This window comes from Gracilinanus agilis, chromosome 3 (assembly GCF_016433145.1).
Source record: "Gracilinanus agilis isolate LMUSP501 chromosome 3, AgileGrace, whole genome shotgun sequence".
NCBI lineage: Eukaryota > Metazoa > Chordata > Mammalia > Didelphimorphia > Didelphidae > Gracilinanus > Gracilinanus agilis.
The window spans coordinates 328,691,115-328,715,830 of record NC_058132.1 but is presented as its reverse complement, the minus strand read 5'-3'; the positions used below and the strand labels follow the sequence as shown (position 1 = coordinate 328,715,830).

The 24,716-nt window shown below is 37.8% G+C and overlaps 1 protein-coding gene across 1 annotated transcript in view; it reads right to left on the bottom strand.

Moving 5' to 3' along the window:
* Window positions 1–8,821: 8,821 nt before the first annotated feature.
* The window catches only part of NME9 (NME/NM23 family member 9), a 39,102-nt gene continuing 23,207 nt past the window's right edge, over window positions 8,822–24,716 (bottom strand). Inside the window, exons 6-11 of the mRNA XM_044666680.1 lie at window positions 21,124–21,199; window positions 17,559–17,641; window positions 12,986–13,078; window positions 11,162–11,316; window positions 9,619–9,731; window positions 8,822–8,865 (exon numbers count right to left, since the gene is read on the bottom strand). Coding sequence (XP_044522615.1) covers window positions 8,822–8,865; window positions 9,619–9,731; window positions 11,162–11,316; window positions 12,986–13,078; window positions 17,559–17,641; window positions 21,124–21,199 — 564 coding nt within the window. The remainder of the gene's footprint in view (window positions 8,866–9,618; window positions 9,732–11,161; window positions 11,317–12,985; window positions 13,079–17,558; window positions 17,642–21,123; window positions 21,200–24,716) is intronic.

Genomic DNA, 24,716 nt, shown 5'->3' with positions numbered 1-24,716 from the left:
TAGTCTAGCTACATCTATCTAAATAACTAGCTAATCTTTGTTAGTAACTATCTCTTGTTAGTACTTACTTATCCTATAGCTAATTCTAATTTTGTTAGTATTATACATTGTCTCATTCCATAAGGAACACAATGTATCCTAACATGTTTGTGTTGTATGTATCTGATTTGTTATGTTGTTTCTTTGCTATATTGTGTTGCAACATGTTACTGATGGATATATGATACCTACCAAAACTCCAGATCTCCTTTAGATCTCCTTCAGATCTCCTTTCTTCTCACGATGTTCCATTCCTCTAGGAAATCCTCTCTTCTCTCCGGTTTTCCTCTTCTTCTTTTCTCCATCGAAGGTCTTGATAATTTTATGTGCAATGTTGGATGCATATGAGTATGTAATGATACTATATACATTATCCCAAAACTTCCAAACTATTTAATCCAAATTGTCCATGATTAATCCTCTTCTTTAAGAAAATCCTCGAAAATGAAGTTTTAGCAGTTCAATTCATAAGTCCATCAGTCTTAATAGAAAGTCTATAAATCCTGAATCCTCTTCATCCATATCCTCTTCCATCCGAATGTCCTCTTCCACTGGAATGATCCTCTCCTTACTGAACTTTCTGACTGCAGACTCTAATTGACTGAAGATCTCAAATTACACAATCTCTTCTTCTTCTTCTTTTCCTTCTTCATCATTATTAACAATTTCTACAGTTTCATTATCTATTCCATGTGCTAATTTAATGTGAGAACAATGATTCCACGAATCTCTACCTAAAACTTTTACAGAAGATGGTGAAACTAATACAATTGTATAAGGACCTACCCAATTTTGTTCTGTTGCCGATGTTTTGGCAAAATTTTTCACATAGACCATATCACCTGGTTGAAAATTATGAAGAGAATAATCCAATGGACCAGATTGAATTAATACTCCCATATCTTGTAATTCTCTTAGCCTCTGCTGTAAAGCACTTAAATATGAAGCAATTTGACAATCACCTCCTAAGAGTGATGCATAAACAGCCTTACAAGTTTTTGCCTGCAGTGGAGCATGTCCAAAGAGCATCTCATACGATGATATATGTAGATCCACTCTTGGTCTCGTACGTAGGTAAAACAAAGCTATGGGAAGAATCTCTGGCCATTTGAGATGAGTTTCAGCACAGAGTTTCCCAATCATAGTCTTGAGTTCCCTATTCATACGCTCCACCTGACCTGAACTTTGCGGATGGTATGGAACATGATATTTAGGTGTTATTTCTAGATTCTCATAGACTTTTCTAAGGATATTCTGAGTGAAATGAGATCCCTTATCTGAATCTATGGTTAAAGGTACACCAAATCTAGGCACAATTTCTTTCAGTAACACTTTCACCACAAAACTAGCTGTATTTGTATTTGATGGAAAAGCTTCAGGCCATTTAGTTAGTCTATCGACTATCACAAGACAATACTTGTATCTTCCAGCTTTAGGCATACAGATATAATCAATCTGTAAACTCTAAAATGGACAGTATGCTAAAGGTCTACCACCCAAGCCTAATGGGATCTGGAATCAGAAGACATGAGTCTTAGCACTGCTAAGACTTTTGAACCTTGGTTTTTGTCACCTATAAAATGATGACAATTAAAAATAATAAGATGTAAGGGTTATACTAATCAATTTATTTTCTTAAATCCTTGCTTTTTGTCCTAGTAATAACTCTAGAACAGAAGGGCTAAGGAAAAAGGTTAAGTGACTTGCCCAGGGTCACACAGCTAGGAAGTGTCAGAGGCCAGATGTGACCAATCAGTTATTTAGGTATTTACAAATAACCTACTATGTGATAGACACTGTGCAAAAAAATGAAACAATTTACTCAAGTAGTTTACATTATAGTGGAGGAGACAAAGACATACAACATAAAGCATAAATATAAAGTTAGTAAATTCATATATATTGTATATATGTAAGATAGTTAAATATAAGAACATGGGAGGGAAGGCCCTAGAAGTCAGGGGGTTAACAAAAGCTTCACACAGAAGAAGGTTGAGGGAATGCATTCCAGGTATGCTGTGCACCCAGTGCCGAAGTACAGAGATAGGAAGGAAGGAGAATCAGCGTGCCTGGATTGCAGAGCATAAGAGGGAAAGTAATATTCTTCAGTCTCCTGCTAACTGGGTCCCCTGAGGGAAGGGTATGAAAGTGGGCCAGGGGGTGGGGAGGGCAGGTGTGACTTCTGTCTCCCTCTGTGAGAGAGATTTCCTGTCTCCTGCTCCTCTGACATCCATCCTTGTGTGAGGAGAGGAGCAGCTTTCCTTCCGACCAAGTGCTTTCCATCTCCTGCTGTGTGTATCCTCTGCAAGATGTTGACAAGAACTGCACAACTCCCACCTCTCACTGCTCCCCCACAGCCTGATCTCGAGCCATCCATGAGAAGATGAGCAACTTTTCCTCTGACCAGTTGGGCCCTCCTGTTGCACCTGTCTAGAGGGAAGAGGAAAACTGGAGAGAGATTTCCATTCTCTGCTGCATTTGTCTCCTGTCTGATCTTCAGCTTCTTCTGGGATTAACAATCAGTTTTGGTCATATCCCACACACCTCAGTGATTCCGGGCCCCTCTGGGTTATCTTTCAACCCATCTCCTCCACCCCCCACCATCCAATTCCTTACTCCCTTACCCCTCAACCCTGTCTCCCAAAGTTCCAACCAAACGCTACCCATATTTTTCACTTGTTTCCTCTTCTATAAGCAACAAACTTGGCTTCACCCTAAATCTTTCTCTTTCCCATTCCTTCTGTCTTCTAACAATCACTGAGACCTACTCCCTCATTTAAAAAAACAAACAAACAAAAAAAACTCTTACCTTCCATCCATGCAGAAGAGCAGAAAGGACTAGGCAATGGGGGATAAGTGACTTACCCAGGATCACACAGCTAGGAAGTGTCTGAAGCTAGATTTGAAACCAGGATTTGAACCTCCCATCTCTAGGCCTGCTACCCAGCTGTCCTCTACTCCCTCCTTCTGAGATAACCTCTCTGTCCATCCTTCCCAGTAGAGGCTGCACTTTTACTCCTTAGCTCACTGGTCAAGGCAGAAGAGTTAGAATATTCTTTACACCTCATTGTCACCTCCAGGTTTTCCAAAGACCTCCATCACTCAGTAACATCTCCTTTGAGATTCATGCAATCAGTATCTATTACTCAATCAAAATCCTGCAATTTGTTGTCTACAAACCTCCTTTTCCTCACAGAACTCAGTAGCTGGTTCTCAATTTTGCTTTCTTCACTTCCTGCCTCATAATAGGGAATCTCATACATACCGACTCTCCTTCAAGCACTTTAGTCAATCCTTTCCTCCACCTTTTGACTTCCCATGACCAATTCCAGCCCTACCTCAGCCACACACTAAATGGTCATACCTTGAACTTCACCCACAAATATACCACCCCTGTGTCCAAGAATTCCAAAATCCTCTTATGTGACCATACTCTCTTGGCTTTTCATCTCGCTCTCTACCTTCTCTTGTCAAATCTTTCTATTTGATCCACAGCATGACCTCCATTTCTGCAGCCCTTCAGTTGTCTCCCAGGTCATCGTCCTTGCACTAGCCACTCTCTCTTCCCTGTCTTGATCTCTTAGTGAACCAGCTCAACCCAACACTGATTCTCTTGAGTTTCTGGCTCCTTTGTCATATCATCAGTTATTCCCTAAGCTTCAGCCTCGAATAAGTCTTATACATGTGCTGCAGAATGAAGGAGGGGAGATTATGTAACTATTCTGATGAGGACCACTACGAATTTAGGTAGCATGCCTCAACTGGGCCTTCACTGCTATGTCTCACTTATCAACTTACTATTCCACTTTCATCCCTCCTCAAACCTCTCATAGCTCTCCCTCATCCCACCCACTCTCCTGAAAAAAAAAAAATTAGGTCATTTACCATGGTTTACCACTTCTCCCCTCTTTATCTCATAGCACTCATATGCCTTCTGCCACTATCTCCCTCAACCCTGTCACAAATGAAGATGTGGCTCCTTACAGAGACTAATTCCTCTATCTGCACAAGTGATTCTCTTATCCCATCACATCTAACAGATTGCCCTCTCTATCTCACTTATTGTCATTCTCTCCCTGTCTGCTGGTTCTTCTACTGCTAACAACATGCCCATGTCCTCAGTCTCAAAAAATATGCTTCACTTAATGTATCCATCTTCAGTAGTCATCCTACATCTCTTCTGCCCTCTGTCCTTGAGATGGACATCTACAAACAAAACTAATTGGGCATGGTAAGATAGGCTGAAGTAGTGAGAAAAATGAGAATGATTAGGAAGCAGGAGCAATAAGCTAGATGAAAGGCAATAAGAGCTAGAACCAAACTGACAGATATGTGAATAAAAGGAAGGGGTGGGATACAAGATGTGGAGGTAGAAAACATGATTTTGGCAACTGATTACCTGAGTATTTTGAAGAAGTTGAGTATAATGCTGAGGTTGTGTCCCTGGAAGAATGGAAGAATGGTGGTGCTTTGACAAATACAAGGAAGTTTGGAAGAAGATTTAGGAAAAAAAAAGCCAAGTTCAGTTTTGCATATGTAAAGTTTAAGATATCTCTGGGATATCCAATGTCAAATGTCCCATAGAATATTGGTGATGTGAAACTAAAGCTCAGGGGAGAAAATGGAGTGGTATGTATAAATATGGGGGTCATCTGCATAGAGATGAAATAACTAAAAACATTGTAGTTGATGAGCATAACAAGAGAAAAGGTAGAGGGAGAATTCCTAAGACAGTGAGAGCAAACTTTTTAGAGACTGCGTGCCATGCCCTACCACCACCACCCCAGACAGGGAAGGGAAGAAGCACTCCCATTGGGCTGCTGGGTGGAGGGACAAGTGAAGTGAGGAATGTCCTCAGCAAGTGTAAAGAGAGGGAGAGGCATGGCCTGAGCGCTCTGCTCCCCTCCAGCTCTGTAGCCTGTGAGCTGCCCACCCTACCCCCTGTGTGCTCCCATTGGCTGCTGGGAAGAGGGGTGGGGGTGTGGAAAATGTCATCAGGTAGAGTGGAGAGCAAGAGGGGAACAGCTCCACCTGAGTCCCTCTGCCTTTCTAGTAATGAACTCTTGTGAGCAACAGTGTGTGTGTCTTCTCTGGCACGTGTGCCATAGGTTCGCCATTACAGTCCTAGGATATCACCTTGGGGAATACTTACAGTTGAGATGATATGAACAATTAGCCAAAAAAGGAGACTGAAGAGCAGATGGGTAGAAAGAATACCAGGGTGTAGTAGAATGAAAAACTAGAGGAAAGAGTATCTAAAAAGAGAGGGTGATTGGCAATGTCAAATGAACAGACAGTGTGAGAAGGATGAAGACTGAGAAAGAACAGATTTAGCCATTGAGAGATCATTGATAAGTGAAGAGAGTAATTTCAGTTGAGTGATATAGTCAGAAGCCATATCACAAAATATTAAGAAGTAAACGAGAAAGGAGCCAATGAAAGTAGTAAAAATAGCTTTTTCAAGGATTTTGCCTGAGGAAAAGGAGAAAAATTATAAATGAAAGTCTGGTGATGGTTTTGGTATTTGTTTTTAAATAATACTTGCCTTTCATGTTGAAAGACTGTAGAAAAGAAATCAGTTGTTTGGAAGAGGTTGAAATTTGAGAGGGGTTGATTTGAGGATTCAATCTGTTGAAGAAGATAGGATTAGGATAAAGATAGACAATAATAAAATCAAGTACGCTTTTTTTGTTTGATTCAATTTTATTTTGTTTTCAGTTTCACTTTCTTTCCTTTCCCTCTTGACTGAGAGAGAACAAATTTCCTTATTCCCTTCCCCTTCAATCCTGCCTTCCAAAGTTCCAACCAAATGCTACCTACACTTTTCACTGTGTCTTCTGTTTCACAAGCAACAAACTTGCCTTCAGCCTAAATCTAAGGAGGAAAGAAAAATTAAAACTATGCAAATATATATATACATGCAAAAGAAATACCCATATTAACAATATTCCAAGATTGAAAAATACAAAAAAAAATAGAATAAAATATATTTGAATTTGCACTCTGGGTTCACTTCTTTGTTTGGAGGTGGAATAACATGTTTCAACAGACCTTCCTTTCCAATATTAGCATAATTGACCTAGTAAAATCAGCTTCCCAAATTTCATTAGAGGATACTTTGGCCTTCCTGACTTTCAGCGAATATTATTCCACAATTTAGAATCCATAGGATGCATCATATTTGACCCTTTGAACTCTGTCATCCTCAAACTCCCAACCACTGTTCAACAATATATCTGTCCCTATTAACTTTAAGAGCAATTTAACATTTAAAATAACCTGAAATATGTCCTAACCACAATATTGCATCTCAGGAGGTTTTTTTGGTCTGGATAGTTCTCAATTAGATGGGAAAAAAACAAGGCTACCCCAAATACTTGGTCATCTGGTTTCACTAGGCAAAATAGCCATCAGTTTTTTTCACCTAATGCCAAAAAAATCCCTCTAAAGACTGCCAAAGGGACTTTGGAAAACAAAAAGATTCCCCCATCCTATGTGGTATACTATACTATCGATAAAATGGGAAACCCATTTCACCAATCTTTTCTTCAGTCTTCTGTGAATCAAAAACAGTGTTTTCATTTATGTTGTTGTTACATGTATTCTTTTGGTTGTGCTTATTTTGATCTATATCAGTTAATGATTTTCCTACATTTTTCTGAAACCTCATATTTGTCATTTCTGACCACATAATGATACTCCATTACATTCATACAGTTTTTCAATCAGAGAAATGGTCCAATGGCTACCTACTTCTGTTTGTTTATAGTAAGATTCTATCACACCATTCCTAGGGTGTCTCCATAGGTAACCTAATACATACTGAGAATTAGGGCAATCACTGGGGCTAAAAGGTTAAATGAATGCATCTTAGAATGTCAGCTCCTTAAAAGTATTATTTAATAAATACTTGTTGATTGAGTGAATAAAAAAGCATTTATTAGATATTATGTGCTAGGCATCATGGGGAGAGAGAGAGAAAGTGAGTTTGCAGCTGAAGAATCAAAGGGATAATGAGTAGATGTATAGAGCAGTAAATTGGCATGCCCTTTCCAGAAGCAACAGTACTACTGATTTGGTAATTGTACCTGAAGCAAGAGGTAGAAAGGGGAAAAGAAGAGAGATATGCATCTATGTAGAAAGCAGGTAACAAGGTAGACTGGAGAGATGGCTGGATAATATGTAAAAGTGAAGCAGAGTTTGATTTCTGGGAACATCTTAATGTAGTAGGCTAGTTTACGTTAATTTGGACATGAAAGATGGCTGGTCTTCCAAAGAGAAGTGGATTAATTTCTCCAGGTATGGGATCAAAGGGTTCTATAGGTTGGGGTATAAAGTTCCAAGTGAAGAAAAGGTGGCAACAGTAGGCAGATGGCAAAATAGATATATTTTTTTATTGCCTTTGTGTCCTTTCGTAGGTTATTTAATATCTCTTGCCTTAGTTTCCTTATCTATTCAATGGTTGGAGGGGTTGATTAGTTCTAAATAATAAGAATAATGTCATTTATATCACACATAAGATTTGCCAAACAGGGGGCAGCTGGGTGGCTAAGTGGATTGAAAGTCCTGGGTTCAAATCTGACCTCAGACACTTCCTAGCTGTGTGACCCTGGGCAAGTCACTTAACCCCCATTGCCCAGCCCTTACTGCTCTTCTGCCTTAGAACCAATACGCAGTATTGATTCTAAGACCGAAGGTAAGGGTTAAAAAAAAAAAGATTTGCCAAAGAACTTAAATATGTTACCTCATTTGAACCTCACAACTCTGTGAGAAGAATGTTTTTATCCTCATTTTTAGATGAACTGAATGAAGCAAGTTAAGTGACTTTCTCAGGATCACACAGGTACTAAATATTTGTGGAAGGATTTGAACTCAATTTTTCTTGTTTCCACATCTAACATTTTATTACTGTGCTAGCTGTAGCTGCCTAAATTCCCTTCCAGATCTCAATCATTGGATTTTGGATCATTACATGAGGAAGAAGAGCATTCTAACTGTAGGAAAAGGCTTATACAAACAAATGTAAAGAAGAGGGAGATGTTGAGGGAGAACATCTAGTAATCCAGTTTAGCTGGAATTTTAAGAGCATGGAATGAAGTAATATGTATTAAGGTTGGAAAGGTAGGTTGAAGCTAGCTTGTGAAGAGTATGAAACAGGCCGAAGAGATTGTATTTTAATAGAGATGATCTTCTCCATGACTTTCCTAAATGAAATCTGCCCTTCTTGTTACCATCTTGAAGCAACTTCAAAGCCACAAACATTTTGAAATTTATATTATCAAATAAGAGTTTTTTCTTGGCTCTTCCATTTCATCTTGTCCATCCACCTTTTCTGTCCTACCTACCCATCTCTTTGTTCTCTCAACTCCAAGAAACAACAAAGGCTCCATGGTATCTTTCTTCTCTTTCATCAATTCTCTCACCTTTCCTGATACCTCAAAGGTAGATATTCTTAACCTGTAGGCATATGAACCTTCAAGAAGTTTGAAGACAGATTTCAGCAGGTTCATGAACTTGGATGGGAAAATGACATCTTTATTTTCATGAACACCTAATTTAAATTTAGCATTTCTTTCAATTGTGAATATAAAGAACAAAATTTTGATAAAAGGTTCTGTGTGTCTCACCAGACTTCCACAGGGATCTTTGACAAATAGAAAAGGTTAAGAAAATCTTTTTTTCTCCATCTACATCTCAAGATATCAAATCTGAATTGGGCTTTGTGGGGTCACATCTAGTCATTTCAGAAGAATAGAAGAATGATCTTAATCCATGGATTTGTTCACTGTAGAATTTCTTCCCTTGGTACTTTGTCAGCATCACTTCCTGTTGGGCGATAAAAAATTTCTTAATATTCCATAGCATTTCCTTGATATAGAAAGATTTAGAACAACATTATCTGCCTCATGATCTCTAATAACCACCTTTCCCATCCCCTACCAAACCTACACTGCTAAGGGGGAAAATTGGATAGCTTTTTCCATATCTTTAAATTCTAAAAGAGGGGAAACTAATATGAGAAAGAACATAGAGACTCAGGAGACACTTATAACTGAAAGTCTATAGAAACATTTAGTTGCCACTGTTTTCAGGGGTATATCTAATGTCAAAATTAGGATTATAGGACTTTTTTTTTCTTCTTCTTCTTTTTCCTATCCTGCAGCTGAAATATTTTATGTATTGTGAGCTTCTTGAGAAAAGGGGCTATCATGTCCCTCTGCCCTGCAGGCCAATGGGAGTGCTTCCTCCCTCCCTGTCTGGGATAAGGCAAGAGACTCACATGTGGCATGAAGGTTGCAATCTGGGCACTCAGTCTCTAAAAGGTTTGTCATCACTGCTCTAGACTTTAATTAAAGAACTTGTAAAACATCCCTTTTTCTTTGGATATCATTTGTATCCCTTGTGCTTAGCACAGTGATTTGGATATAATTAGTCCTTAATAAGTACTTTTATCCACTCATTCATTCACAATACTAAAATTAGTTATTTGACACTTAATATTATAAGCCCTGCTTTCTCTTTCATATTGACCAAGGACAAAAATTGTCTATTCAGTCTGTACCAAATCTATATCCTTACCTGAAATTTTAAAATTTGGGAAAAAAAATTCAAGCTCCCTGTTGGCTTGATCTCTGTTCTCACTGCCATGGATAGCGTTAAAAGGCATTATTGTGCCATACTGAGCCCGAAGACTGTAAATAATAAAATTTAGGGATATTAGGTAAGATAAAAAGCATATCATAATTTTATTTGAAAAAATTATGACATCTGTCTAAGTATTTGATCATCAATCAGTTAATTCTCTAAATTCCTTACAGGTTATATTTACCTTGCTATGAACAACCATAATGAAAGATTTAAAAAACAGAAGAAATTAATGCTGTATCATTTACTCATAGAATTCTCATCCTTAATTTTATCTGATTACAAACAATTGTTTTAATAACTTTTTTCATTTAGGTATCAAGTTCCTATACTCTATATCCATGTTGGTGAACCTATGGCACTTGTGCTAGAGGGGGGTGTTACTCTCTTTCCCCTCTCCATGTCCACCTGAGGACATTTCTCACATCACCTGCCCCTCTGCCCTGCAGGCCAATGGAAGTGCTTCCTCCCTCCCCTGTCTGGGATAAGGCAAGAGACTCACATGTGGCATAAAGGTTGCAGTCTGGGCACTCAGTCTCTAAAAGGTTTGTCATCACTGCTCTAGACTTTAATTAAAGAACTTGTAAAACATCCCTTTTTCTTTGGTAAACCACAATGATTCCAAAGAGGTATAATGATAACTGGAAGGAAAGTTATAGTGCAGACTTGGGTTCCATTGTCAGCTCTTTCAATAATCAGTTATATAATAATTGTCAGCTCTTTCAATAATCAGTTATATAATCTAAGCAAATAATCTCCTATATGAGACAATAATATCTTGCCCAATATGATTGATAGAAGTTTCAAAGGAAAATCTGCATATGAAGTTTCTTTGAATATTCTATAGGTGCAAAAAATATAATCCCTTGAATTTATGCTAAAAATCTAGCTATCCTCCATTGATCAAGGCTCTTCTCATTTTGATCAAATCCAGAATAAACAGAAAATTATTACAAATGACTCAGTTGGCAATTCTAAACTGACCTTTCAGAAAAGAGCAAGCACTGAGGTGGGGGGAAGGGGAGCAATTACAAATAAATAACAATTAGTGACTTGCAACAACTATTAACTATTACCAATTTAACTGGGGAGGGAGGAAGATTATTAGGAAGAGGCAGCAAAGCATTAATATTGTGTGTGCCTCTCTTTAAATGTTTGACCAAATTGTTGGGATTTTCATGCACTAACAAACACTTTTAGTTTAACCATAGGTATGCTTGAACAAGTCTAGAGGAGCCCAAATCAGAAGTAGCTTCACTAAGTTTGGAGTCTCATCACCTAGGTTTTTGTAAGTTAATTAATTTACAGCCGCCACCACTAACAAAGCCCATTCATCAAGACAAAGAAGAATTTCAATTTGTTTCCACCACCAAAACGAAAGATCCTTGAAGAATTCAAGTATAAGATGACTGATACAAGTATTGAGATGATTTTTCACTCTGGATATAGGTTCTGAAAATGAAAGGCTGGTCATTACCTGTCAGGATTTTCTCTCTTAGCAGTTTCTATATCACTTGGACCAATGAAGTCTCTCCAGGCAGCAACTACATCTTTATCATTTTCAGGCAATGAGATTATGAGTAGCCGGCATGGTCCATTCGACATGTGCTGAAGTAGCTTTTCAAAGATTTCCTTAAAATACAATGATGCCAAATTTACCCAACAATTTTATTTGTAGTAGTGACACTTAGACAAGAAAGTATAAGGAAGCTATAGCTTTACCTTCTTATTTCTAGAAAGTAGCACTATCAAAGTACAGAGTGTCCCAAAAGTCTTAGAACCATTTTAAGTTATTAAAACTAAAAATGCAGCAATAGGAAATTTATATAACTTTTGATTTCATCCAAAGTTCATTAAAACTCAGTAGTGATATCTCTCTCCTTCTAGCATTTATATATATGTAGCTCACTTTCACACCTTTATGAGTCCCTAAAATTTTTATCACAAGCATTTCAAATTTAAATATAATGTAAGAAACGTAACTTGATGTTGGGGATGATGTAGAAAAAAAGATCCATCCTTCAGGCAGTAATTGAAGTAGATGACCTCTGTTGTCTCTGCCAAATTAGGAGAGTTTCCAAGTCCCACCTTGACTGTGAAATCTACTCCTAACCAAATGCAAGATAAGATAGATGATCTCTTGCTATTCTGAATGCGTGTAGCATTTATTCTTACTGATACTTATTAGATATCTAGCATATGTTGCTTCAAATTATAAGTTATCCTTTGTAAAAAGGGACAGGGGTTTTGGGATGGGATTGAATTGGGCCAGTGTCAGTAGGTTGACTGTGGGATAGCAGACCCCAGTCCAGGCAGCGCCTGTCCTGAGTTAACACACACAGATCACTAAGACAATAAGTAAGAGTTGGATTAATTAAAAAGGGAAAGGCTAGAAGGAATTTGAGTAACCCTAATGCTTGTCTCTAACTCAAAGCCCAGATCCAAAGTCATTCCTTTGTGGGAAGTCTTCAAAGTAATTTCCTACGCTAAACCTAGCTTCTCTGCCCTAAAAGATCCTCAGTCATACTCTTGTTAATGCTGCACTAAATCAACCCCACTTCTGATGGTATTTCAGGTAGTGATCTTAGGCATTTAGGCAGAGGAGGCCAAAGGGAGAGGTCCTGGATCCAGAAAGAAACCAGATCTGATTTTACAAATCAGAAGGTCAGATGGTCAGGATTACAGGTGGATACAGCTAACAACAGCAAGGCACCAACAGGACAAACAGGTAGGATTGGGAAGTCAAAGTAGAAACAGTCACCAAGGATAAGTAGTCAGTCCCTCCAGCTCAAACCCAGAGAAAAAGACCCAGCTCAGACCCCAGTCTCACCCTCTTCTCCCACTTTCTAGAATCTTTTCCCTGCATCTGGATCTGTTCCTTGCAGACCATGCTCCACCTGCTCAGATCCTCTCTTCCTTATAATCTAGGTTCTATCTAATCTGTAAGTTTCTTGAGGACAAAGAACATGGCTTGCATTTTTATGTATCCTGAGGGCCAACCATAGTGCTTTGCACATAGTAAGCATTTATTATAAATTCTTGGTGGCAATGAAACAACAATCTATTGTCATATAAGTGATATATAATATTTTCATCCTCATCACAACATGATACCATTCTTATAGCATTAAGCTTAATGGGTTTGAAATATATTGGATGTCTCCTGGTCTATAACAACTATTACAGTTTACAGCATATTTACAGTGTACTTTCATTGTATCTAAATTGATCCAGAATTCAAATATCCTAGAGAAAAAATGGGAAATGAGAACTTCAAAATAAAGAAAGAAACAGAACTGACCTCTTCAGATCTATTTTGGTAGAGATATCTTGTTTCTGACTCTGTCATGATTCTTTCTTCATTAGTTAAAATCTCAAAACCAGCTTCCTGGATCTGTGGTTTGGAAAGAGAGGATAACTTATCTTGTAGTTATGAATTAAACCCAAATACACTTTCATCGTAGCATTCTATAGCATCCAGTAGTAGTCTGTAAGATCCTCCAAAGTAGGCTATAGTTTTTCATTTTTGTTGCTATTTCCCCAGGACATTGCACAGTGCCTCACAGTGAATGTTGCATTTAATTAACTGTTAAGATTTTATAGAGACAAGGAAATTGAGTCAGGAAAGCACTAAAATATACTAAAACCTTTATCTTAAGAGAATGTACAAGCTAAAAGAAATCTATAAATTTAACTTGGGTGATAAATTTATAACAGGTAATTAAGAGAAAATGATGACAGTTTAGAGCAATGATGGGCAAACTACAGCCCACAGGCCAGATACAGCCCCCTGAAATGTTCTATCTGGCTGCGTGACATTATTCCTAATCTAATGAATACAATGCAATGAAACTTCGAAAGAGGGGCCTTGGAAACAGACTGACAGATGAGCATTTCCTTTCCTTTGACCCCCTCTTTAAAAAGTTTATATAATATATAAAAAGTTTATATATAATAATCTTTTTTTATCCATAATATTTAAGAATTATATCAAACTACTATACCTTCCCCAAAATTTACTTTGATATGCCTGTAAAGATAGGCTTTCAGACTGGATAAAACCCTGGTTGGTCCAAGGATACATTTTCTATGCTAAATCCTTATTGAAAATTAGAAACTGTTGTCTAATCTCACTCACATAGACCAGGATAGTTTGACTCCTCAGCTTCTATTTGCCCTCATTTGACTATCTACACTGTCTATGTTAAGGAGTTTGCGTGGTTTCATCCCAACCCTGTGGATCAGTTATCAACAAAGGAAAGGAGGATTTTTCCTTCATCTGACAGTCACAGGCCATAACATCTTGTAAAAATTCCTAGCCAGTGAAAGAAGACCCTGACAGCTGCATCCTTCAGAATAGCTTTTCAGAAATTTATTCCCCATAACAGCAGGAATCCAATTAAGTTAGTTCCCAGTCAGTCTTTAGAAGAAGTATGGAGCTGTCTGACATAATGGTATAAGTGACAAAATTTTTCCAGAGTTGTTACTTTAGTACAAGAATACTGTGGTCTAAAGCCTAGCTTTCCTGAAGAAGCTTAAGAAATTGTTGACATATTTGTTACTTACTTTGGCATTTGACATCACTTAGGTTTGATTCTCTAAGATTAGAGTTTATCAACCAAGGTTGATATTTCCTTCTCCATACTATACCTATATGCTACTACCACCCAGATGGTAGTGTACCTAAAGTCTCATAGTCCTAACAATTAGTGTGCTTTCCTGAAGATATGGTTAAATGAGAAACGGCATGTTATGCCACTTTTTTTTAACTAAAAATACAGGAGGCAGCTGGGTGGCTCAGTAGATTGAGAGCCAGGCCTAGAGATGGGAAGTCCTGGGTTCAAATTTGGTTTCAGACACTTCCTAGTAGTGTGTCCCTGGGCAAGTCACTTAACCCCCACTGCTTAGCCCTTACTGCTCTTTTGCCTTAGAACCAATACATAGTATTGATTCTAAGATATAAGGTAAGAGGTTTTTAATTTTAAAAAATCTAAAAATATGACTTCAAGCTAGAAAAAAATAGAAATTCAAAGTAGATAATTTAATATGGTTGTTAATTATATTTTAATAAGATATACAATTAATAGGATTTTTTAAAAGATAAAGCTAATCAGTATAATTTTCAAATGGTCAAATGAGATATTTGTAATGTGCTTAACACATAGTACACTTTATGTCTTTACTATGTGAACACTTAATAAATTCTTCTTCTCCACTCCATTTTCACTTGTCTTCAACTGTTATCAAACATTTCTTTGTCTTCCCCAGTCTCCATCACCTCCCAGAAAACTTAATTCTACATCTTCTTCCTTTTGACATATTCATGGTATTGTTGGGATTTGTCCATGGTGCTGAGATTCTTAGCCAGCTTTGCTACAGGTCAAAACTACAACTGCTTTTGTTTGTTTTGCTATAAGATCTCATGTTACCCTCATCTTTATTCTATAAGGGGAAAGCATATTCTTACTTATAAGGAGAAAGCCTATTTTTAACCTTTCCAAATTCTATGCTTTCTTATGATTTCACCTCTCTTCTCCTAGTCCAACATAATAAAGAAATAAAAATTTCATAGCATTATAATAGTCTTTTCTCTCATATCAGAGGTTTCTTGACATCTAGTTTCTAAGAATGAATGTCTATTTTTATCTCGTGAAAAGTCCTTCATTTCCTTCCTACTCCCACCTTTTTGATAATAACCTGAAAAATAGGACTTCTTTATCAACAGGCTTCAAACACATATAGGATGACAGTACTTGATATTGTCTGCTCCACTTTAAAGGGTTTATGATTTCTCTCATAATTTTTTGACCCTTACCTTCTGTCTTAGAATCAATACTGTATATTGTTTCTAAGGCAGAAGAGTGGTAAGGGCTAGGCAATGGGGGTCAAGGGATTTGCACAGGGTCCCTCAGCCAGGAAGTGTCTGAGCCAGATTTCAACCCAGGACATCCAGTCTCTAGGCCTGGCTCTCAATCCACTGAGCCATCTAGCTTCTCCCTCTCATAACTTTAAAAAATATATCTAAAGAGAACACCAGATTTTAAAAAGATATTTGATTTGAGATTTCTCCACAATAACAAAGTCAGTATTCATGCTCTCACAAAATTCTTATTTACATTATTGCAATTTTAATTTGCTTGAAATTTATACTGTATTTAATTTAATTTTTACATTTTTTTCAAAATTAATTAACTTAGTTAGAATATTTTTCCATGGTTACATGATTCATGTTCATTCCTTCCCATCTTCCCTCCCCCCTCCCGGAGCCAACAAGCAATTTCCTTGGGTATTACATGTATCATTGTTCAAAAACTATTTCCATATTATTAATATTTGCAGCAGAGTGATCATTTAAAGTCAACATCCCCAATCATATCCCCATTGAACCATGTGATCAATCACATGTTTTTCTTCTGTGTTTCTGCTCCCACAGTTCTTTCTTCTGGATGTGGATAGTGTTCTTTCTCATAACTCCCTCAGAATTGTCCTGGATTTGCTACTGCTACTGCTACATTGCTACTGGCAAAGAAGTCCATTACATTGATTGTGCCACAGTGTTTCACTTTCTGTGTACAATGTTCTCCTGGTTCTGCTCTTTTTGCTCTGCGTCCATTCCTGGAGGTCTTTCCAGTTCACATGGAATTCCTCCAGTTCGTCAATCCTTATAGCACAATAGTGTTCCATCACTGTCAAATACCACAATTTGTTCAGTCATTCTCCAATCAAGGGACACCCCTTCATTTTCCAATTTTTTGCTACCACAAAGACTGTAGCTATAAATAATTTTGTATATGTATTTTTCCTCATTATCCCTTTGGGGCACAAACCCAGCAATGGTATGGCTGGATCAGAGAGCAAGCACTCTTTTAAAGCCCTTTGCCCATAGCTCCAAATTGCCCTCTAGAATGGTTAGATCAGTTCACAACTCCACCAGCAATGCATTAGTGCCACAATTTTGCCACATCACCTCCAACATTTATCACTTTCCTTTGCTGCCATATTGGCTAATTTGCTAGGTGTGGGGTAGCACCTCAGAGTTGTTTTGATTTGCATTTCTCTAATTATAAGAGATTTAGAACACTTTTGCATGTGTTTATTGATGGTTTTGATTTCTTTATCTGAAAACTGCCTATCCCTTGACCATTTAACAATTGAGGAATGGCTTGATTTTTTGTACAATTGACAACTCCTTATAATTTATACTGGATTTTAATTGAAAACATTATACTATGAGATTCTTGAGATCAAGGACTATCTTTTGTCATCCTTTGTATCCCCAGCTCTTAGCATAATGCCTAGCACACAGGTGCTTAATAAATGCTAACTAATCAAAACCCATAGAAAGAAGATCTCTTCAACAAAATTGAAGACTTTCAGAGCTTTAATGGACTTTCAATGTAATGAAATCATATTTGGAGCTGGAAGGGACCTTCAGGATCATCTAGATCAAACTTTACTTTTATACATTTGAAGAACTAAGACCCAGAGAAGTTAGATGACTTACTTAAAGTTAACACAAATAGGAAATACGGGGGGAAAACTAGTACCAGGCTTCAAACTCTAATCAATCCTCTTATTCCAAGTCCGGTACTTTTTGCACCATACCACACCATCTTTTTATCTCGAATATCTGCTCATTATGTAAATAAGAAAACTAAGACCCATAGGCATTTGCCAAAGATTTCACTGTCATCTAGTTAGATAGTTAATTAACTGGTTAGATAGCAAGATTAGTACCCAGTTACTAGTTTTTGATCCAATATTCCTTAAAGTGTACCAATTATCCCTCTACAAGATGGTTACTTCCAAGTGTCCTCTAATTCACCAAGGAAAGTATTGCTAAGTTCTGGTGGAGATTTATTGCTTTTTCTCACCTTCAGGATGATCTCATCAACTTTCCCATGTGCCACAGCTTCTGGTTTAATGATTGCCAGTGTGCAAGATCTTTCAAATGACACTAAAGGGAATAAAAAAGAAAAACCTGACCTTTAATGAGGATTTTATACTCTAGAGATTTCAATATATTTGACAAGTGGTTATTAAGTTTTTACTTGAGGACCTTGAGAGACAGGGAACTCATTACCTCTTAAGATAATCTATTCTATTTTTAGAGAATTTCTAGTTGTTACAAAGTTGTTTGTTTTTTTAAAACACTGAATCAATAGCTACTCCTGTTCAATTTCTATCCATAATCCCTAGGTCTGACTCCTGGAGTCTAAAATAGCAAGACTAATCTCTTTATTCATGTCCACCTATCAAAAGCATGAAGACCAACAATGCTATCTCTTCTATGTCTTCTTTTCTTCAGGCAATACTCATATGGAGCCAATGAGTCAGTTATCATTTGTTACATACCTACTATGTCTGAAGCCCTGAGCTGGGTTCTGGGGATAAAAAGACAAAAATGAAATAGTCTGTACCTTCAATGACCTCACATTCTTTCAGAGAAAACAACATTTCACTATCTCCTTCCTCACCAGGAGTCCTCCTTACCATCCTCGTCACTTTCCTTTTGACACAACTGTTTGTCAGTATCTTCCCTAAAATGTGATGGCCAGTGCCAAACACAATATTCTAGATATAGTCAGGATAGGGCAGCATATAATAAGTAGGACAATGACTTCTCTTTTCTGGATACTATGCCTATCAATTAAGTCTCTGATGGAGTTTGCTTTTTTTTCAGCTTATGCTACCTACTATTGCAATCATTTAGTTTGGTTTGTGTTTGGGTTTCTATGCCATTGATTACTATTTAGCTTATAGTCTGCTAATAAGCATAGGTCTTTTCCATATGAAATATTATCTTTAGTTACTTTTATTTTATAAATGTGGAAAAATAGTCAAGAAATATAGTAACTTTCCCAGGATCCCACAGAAGATGAGTAGAAAAGCAAGAATTAGAATGAATAGTTCCAGAAATCCAGGATCTTTACTATATAAACAAAATAATTCATACACATGCAAACTCTGTGTTCATTTTATTCAATCCTTTGACTTGGGTTGTCTTTCTCTTTCAATCATGACTCACTTTTCTGATCTTTACTAAACTGTACTCTCTCCTTCTTACAATCTAACCTAAATAGTCTTTCACTTCCTAGGGATAGGTACTATATCTGTCATTTCACTGACATAAGAAATTCCCTAGTAAGGAAATTTCACCTCTTCTGTGACTTTTTAACTTTAGAGAGTTGGCCCGGGCACAAAATGTAAGTGATTTGCCCAGGATCACATGGCCAGTGTATGACAGAGGCTGGACTTGAATCTAGGTCTTCTTGACTCCTAGGCCAGCTCTCTATTTCTTTAACTGTTAAATGAGGGTGTTTGACTAAATAACCTCTAAGTTCTCATCCAGCTGTAAATCTGTCTCTCTAATTCTATATGCTAAAATAAACACCAATTAAATATTGCAGGAGATGGACTGATGAGAGACAAGTCTTAGCAACAAAGTCAGGGGAATCATGTGGATGCTTGCAGAACCTATTGCAAAAGTGCATAATGTTGTGGAATGAAGGGACGTCATTTGGAGCAAATATTGAAAGAACCCTTCTAATTTTCAGGGAACCACTGGAAAGATTCTCCATCCCAGACTTTATTTCTTGAATCTTCTATTTTGATAATTCACTAGAGAATTTTTTTCCTTTGTTTTTGGCTAAAAGTACACAGTTAGTTTTTCCATTTTCCTTAAAAAGTCAGGCCAGATTTTTTTGTACTAACTTTTGTTTGTTTGAATTCTTTTATGTATTAATAACTATTGAATTACTGTAACCTCGTACTATAGCTATTGTGAGAAGTGAGGATTTTACATCTCCAAAATTCTGATTCCTGGTGGATACTCACTGAACTGATGGTCATTTCCTCCTTTTTCCTTTTAAGTAGTCCTAGATTGTCTTATTTGTGACATGGGCTTGTCTGAGATTGTAATGAATTGCATGGGACTTAGTTTGCTTGCTGGCCTAGAAACCCCAAGTCCTTGATTCTTTTTCTTGAGAGCCTCACACTTGTTCAGGGATTATCTAATCCTGTTTTTCTAGTCTCAAACTGGAATTATTTTCCTGTTATAGAGTTAGGCTAGAATTACATTTGGATTGTCCTTGTCATGACAGGAATCCATTGTGGAAACTTTAGGTTACTCTTCAGTACAGGGACCCAAAGGAATTTGTCAAAAAGATCACTTAAAGTAAAGGGTGCCCTATGTAGAAAGGGACATCTAGAATCAACAAAAACTGATTGCTTTCTTTCCCGGTCATGAATGAAGCAAAAATTGCCATCTCCTGGCAGGAAAGAGTCCTCCCCATCAGGGGGCTGTGTGGTTTGAAACATGTGGTGCCTATGTTTCTTTTGATTCTATTTGTGTCAATTCTTTCCTGTGCTTAGGAAAAGTAGAATTGAAGGTAAAATTACCTTTTTAGTTTTGAAAGGTTAGAAGAAATGGAAGAATTTCCCAGTAGCTGTAGCCACCATACTAGTGAACTGTTTGACCCAGCCCAGCAATGTATCAACCCAGCAGCTGAAACACCATGTTCTGAAACAAAGGAATGACTTATCCAATGGCTATGATGCATCCAGAAATGAAAGTTGTGGGGCAAAGGCGGTGTAGCAACGGCCTTAAGTTTGAGTCCACTCTTTCCAGGGACCAAGGTATGTGGAGGGAAGAGTTGACCTGGTTTGGGGGAGGATAGTAGAGTACTGGAGACAGGAAGATAACTTTCTGAAATCAAAACTGGTCTCAGACAGTTGTTATCTATGTGACTTTGGGAAAGTCATTTAACTGTGTCTGCCTTTGTTTCTTCATCTGTCAAATGAGGAGAAGGAAGCATGGCCAACCACTAGAGTATCTCTGCCAAGAAAATCCCCAAAGGGAAGATCCTAGGTAGGTGGCTCAATGGATTAAGAGCCAGGTCTGGAGATGGGAGGTCCTGGGTTCAAATATGACCTTAGATACTTCCTAACTGTGTGACCCTAGGCAAGTCACTTAGCCCCCACTATATAGCCCTTATTGCTCTTCTGCTTCAGAACCAATATATAGTATTGATTCTAAGACAGAAGGGAAGGGTTTTTTTTTTAAGCCCCAAATGGAGTCACAAAGAGCATTGAAAAATGAATAACAACAAAGATGTTTTCATACTTTAGTTCTTATTGTAGCTTTTCAGTAAATGTCTCTTTCTAAAGGTTGATTGATATTAATTAGTTAGGTTTATGGTAGACGTGTGAATCACTAGTGAATGATATTAGGACACTTATCACTAGCACTTGGCATTACCACCACACCAAAATGGGGGCTTGATCCTATTGCATAAGAAGAATCCTACCACCCTTCAAGGGTCCCTTGAGACCCTGAGGGGAAGATGTAGTCAGCTAAGCTGTTATTTTATATTTCCTTTAATATAATTTTTTCTCTCTCCATTTCTAGTAGATCTATTGGAATTGAATTCTACTTACCTACTTCATCTTCTTTTCCATACTCTTGGTCTTGTGAAACTCTTTCTTCTTCAATGGATAGAGCTGCATCTTTAATCTAATATATATCTTTTATTAAGGCAAGTAGTCAGATAAATCATGTTAAATCCTCTAACTAGTAAAAAACACAAAGAAGCTACCCCCCTCTCCCCAAGTCTTATTCTAAGGAAAAGAATATACAGGTTGCATAACCTAAAATTTGAATTTCAGGTTTCTTGTGAGTTTTAAAACCTTTTTTTTTTTTTACTAACTAGATAACAGGGAGAAAACAAAGATAAATCATGAGTATCTTAGATATGGTCTAGTATCTTTTTTAAAAAAATTAATAGAGGAGACTTCTGGTTAAGATGGCGACAGAGTAAGGAGCAACTGCTCGATCTCTCCTAACCAAAGCATACAGGACTCCTCAAGGGGACATAAAAACGAATCCAGACAAATGAAGGAACGCCACAACAGGGCGCAGCATTGAAGGTACGCGGAATTGGGGCATTTCCACGCTATAAAGGGGTGAAACAGCTCTCACTAAAATACGAGAGGAAGAAGCTACTCCACCCCCACACACACACACCCGCACAGCTCCAAGGCCAACGCACAAGAGTGAAAACAGGATTGGGGCAACCAGTAAATCACTAGCAGCCCCAGGGCTTGTACCTGAGAGCTGCAAGACATGGGACCCCAAGTGGCTGGGGGTGCTCACAGACTTTCCAGAGCGCATGCGCGGGTGAAGGCATTGCCCTAGACGCAGACAAAGATCTCAAAAGCAGGGACTTTCCTGAGTGTCTGTGCAGGTGAAGGCAGTGTCCTAGGCACTGACAAAGATCTCGAGCCCAGGCTTGGACCTCGAGTGGGGACCCAGTGCGGACGGGAGCACAGCTGTGGAAGCAGCCCCTGAGACTGCTGAAGGAGCCTCGGGCAGAAGGGCAGACCGGGGACGACCAGGAGGCTTGACCTCGAGGACAAGGAGACCGGAGCCCTCAGGAGCTTAGAAAGAGCAGGCGTCAGACCCTGAGTGTGAAGACAAAGCTGAAAAGGGGCAGGCCTAACAATTGCAAGCCAAGAACCCCAGAAGAAAAAGATTATCAGAAAAAACTCTGCAACACTGGACAACTTTTACACAGAGAAAATCCAGACAACAGAGGAGGACAAACAAGAATCCAAACCTTCCCAAAAAAAAGAAAACTGGTCACAAGCTATTGAAGAGTTCAAAAATGAGATGTTGAGGAAGATGGAATAGATCTGGCAAGAAAATAACAGTTTAAAAAGCAGAATTTTGCAATTGGAAAGTGAGGCTCACAAATCAAATGAACTGATAAGCAAATCAAACCCCAGAAATGACCAGATTGAAAAGGAAAACCAGTCCCTAAAGGCTAGAATTGAGCAATTAGAAGCCAATAGCTATTAAGACAACAAGAACAAATAAAACAAAGTCAAAGGACTGATAAAATAGAAGGAAACATGAAATATCTCAATGAGAAAGTGACAGATGAAGAAAACCGGTCTAGAAGAGACAATTTGAGAATCATTGGTCTTCCAGAAAAAGCAGAAATTAATAGAAACTTGGACTCCATACTTAAAGAAATTATTCAGCAAAATTGCCCTGAAGTCCTACAACAAGAGGGCAATATAGACATTGAAAGGATCCAAAAATCACCCTCTACACTGGACCCAGAAAAGTCAACACCAGGAATATAATAGCCAAATTCAAGAGCTTTCAAGTAAAAGAAAAAATCTTACAAGAAGCCAGAAAGAGACAATTCAAATATCAAGGAGCACCAATCAGGATCACACAAGATCTGGCAGCCTCCAAGCTAAAAGACCACAAGGCTTGCAATATGATATTCAGAAAGGCAAGAGAGCTGGGCTTTCAGCCATGGATCAACCACCCATCGAAACTGACTATATACTTCCAGGGGAAAGTATGAGCATTCAACAAAATTGAAGATTTCCAAGTTTTTGCACAAAAGAGACCAGGACTAAATGGAAAGTTTGATATCCAACCACAAAAATCAAGAGAAACATGAAAAGGTAAAAAAGAAACAGAGGGAAAAGAAAGAAAACTCATAATTTTTTAAATTGGACTCTTTAAGGGCTTAAATAAGATCTAACTATCTGTATTACTATGTGGAGAAATGCTATGTATAATTCTCTGTATTGAACTCTATTCACTATTATAATATTCACTATTATAGCAACCAGAAGAATAATTCATAGGGAGAGGACAGGATACTAAATGGTCTAAGATGACATGTGGGGTGGGAAAGAGTGGGGGGGATAGCAAGGGACACCAAGAGAAATATGAGTAAATAAGAAAAATAGGATATTCTATTACACACAAAGAGGGCATGGGAAGGGGAGGGGATAAATACTATTATAAGAAAGAGAGGAAGGGAGCATTAAGAGATAATAATCAAACCTTACTCTCAGTGTAATTAACCCAGAGAAGGAAGAGTAGCTTTATTATCCATTGGGATTTAAAAAAACTCTATCTAACCCTACTGAGAAAGTCAGAAGGGATAAACTAAAGGGAGCAGGGGAGTGGGGAGGCCAAAAAAGGGAGGGGAGAAGAAGGGGGGAGGGGATTCATTTGGTCTTTAAAAAAACAAAAGGAGGGGAACAACAAGGGATGGGGAANGAGGGGAGAAGGGGGAGGGAATTCATTAGGCCTTTAAAAACAAAAAGAGGGGAATAACAAGGGAGGGGGAAGAAAGGGAAGTCAATCAAGGGAGGGGATAAGGGATACAGGCTCAAAGCAAACCACTGGTTTAAAAGAAAATAGTGTAAGAAGAAGGGGTGGGTCTAGGGAGGATACAAAAATGTCAGTGAATGCACAACTGACAATTATAACTCTGAATGTGAATGGGATGAACTCACTCATAAAACGGAAGCAAATAGAAGAGTGGATCAGAAACCAAAATCCTACCATAGGTTGTCTACAAGAAACACATATGAGGCGGGTGGACATGCACAAGTTTAAGGTTAAGGGCTTGAGCGAAATCTTTTGGGCATCAAATGAGAAAAAGAAGGCAGGACTGGCTATTATGATTTCTGACAAAGCCAAAGTAAAAATAGATATGATTAAAAAAGACAGGGAAGGTCATTACATCCTGATTAAAGGCAGTATAAACAATGAGGAAATAACACTGCTCAATATATGTGCACCAAGTGGTATAGCATCCAGATTCATAAAGGAGAAACTGGAAGAGCTCAAGAAGGAAATAGATAGTAAAACCATAATAGTGGGAGATCTAAATATTACTCTTTCAGATCTAGATAAATCAAACCAAAAAATAAATAAAAGAGGTAAGAGAGATGAATGAAGTCCTAGAAAAATTAGATTTAATTGATATGTGGAGAAAAATAAATAGGGACAAAAAGGAATACACCTTCTTTTCAGCTGCACATGGTACATTCACAAAGATTGACCATGTAATAGGGCATAGAATCATTGCAAACAAATGCAAAAGAGCAGATATAATAAATGTAACCTCAGATCACAATGCAATAAAAATAATAATTAGTAAGGACACCTGGACAGGCAAATAAAAAACCAATTGGAAATTAAACAATATGATTCT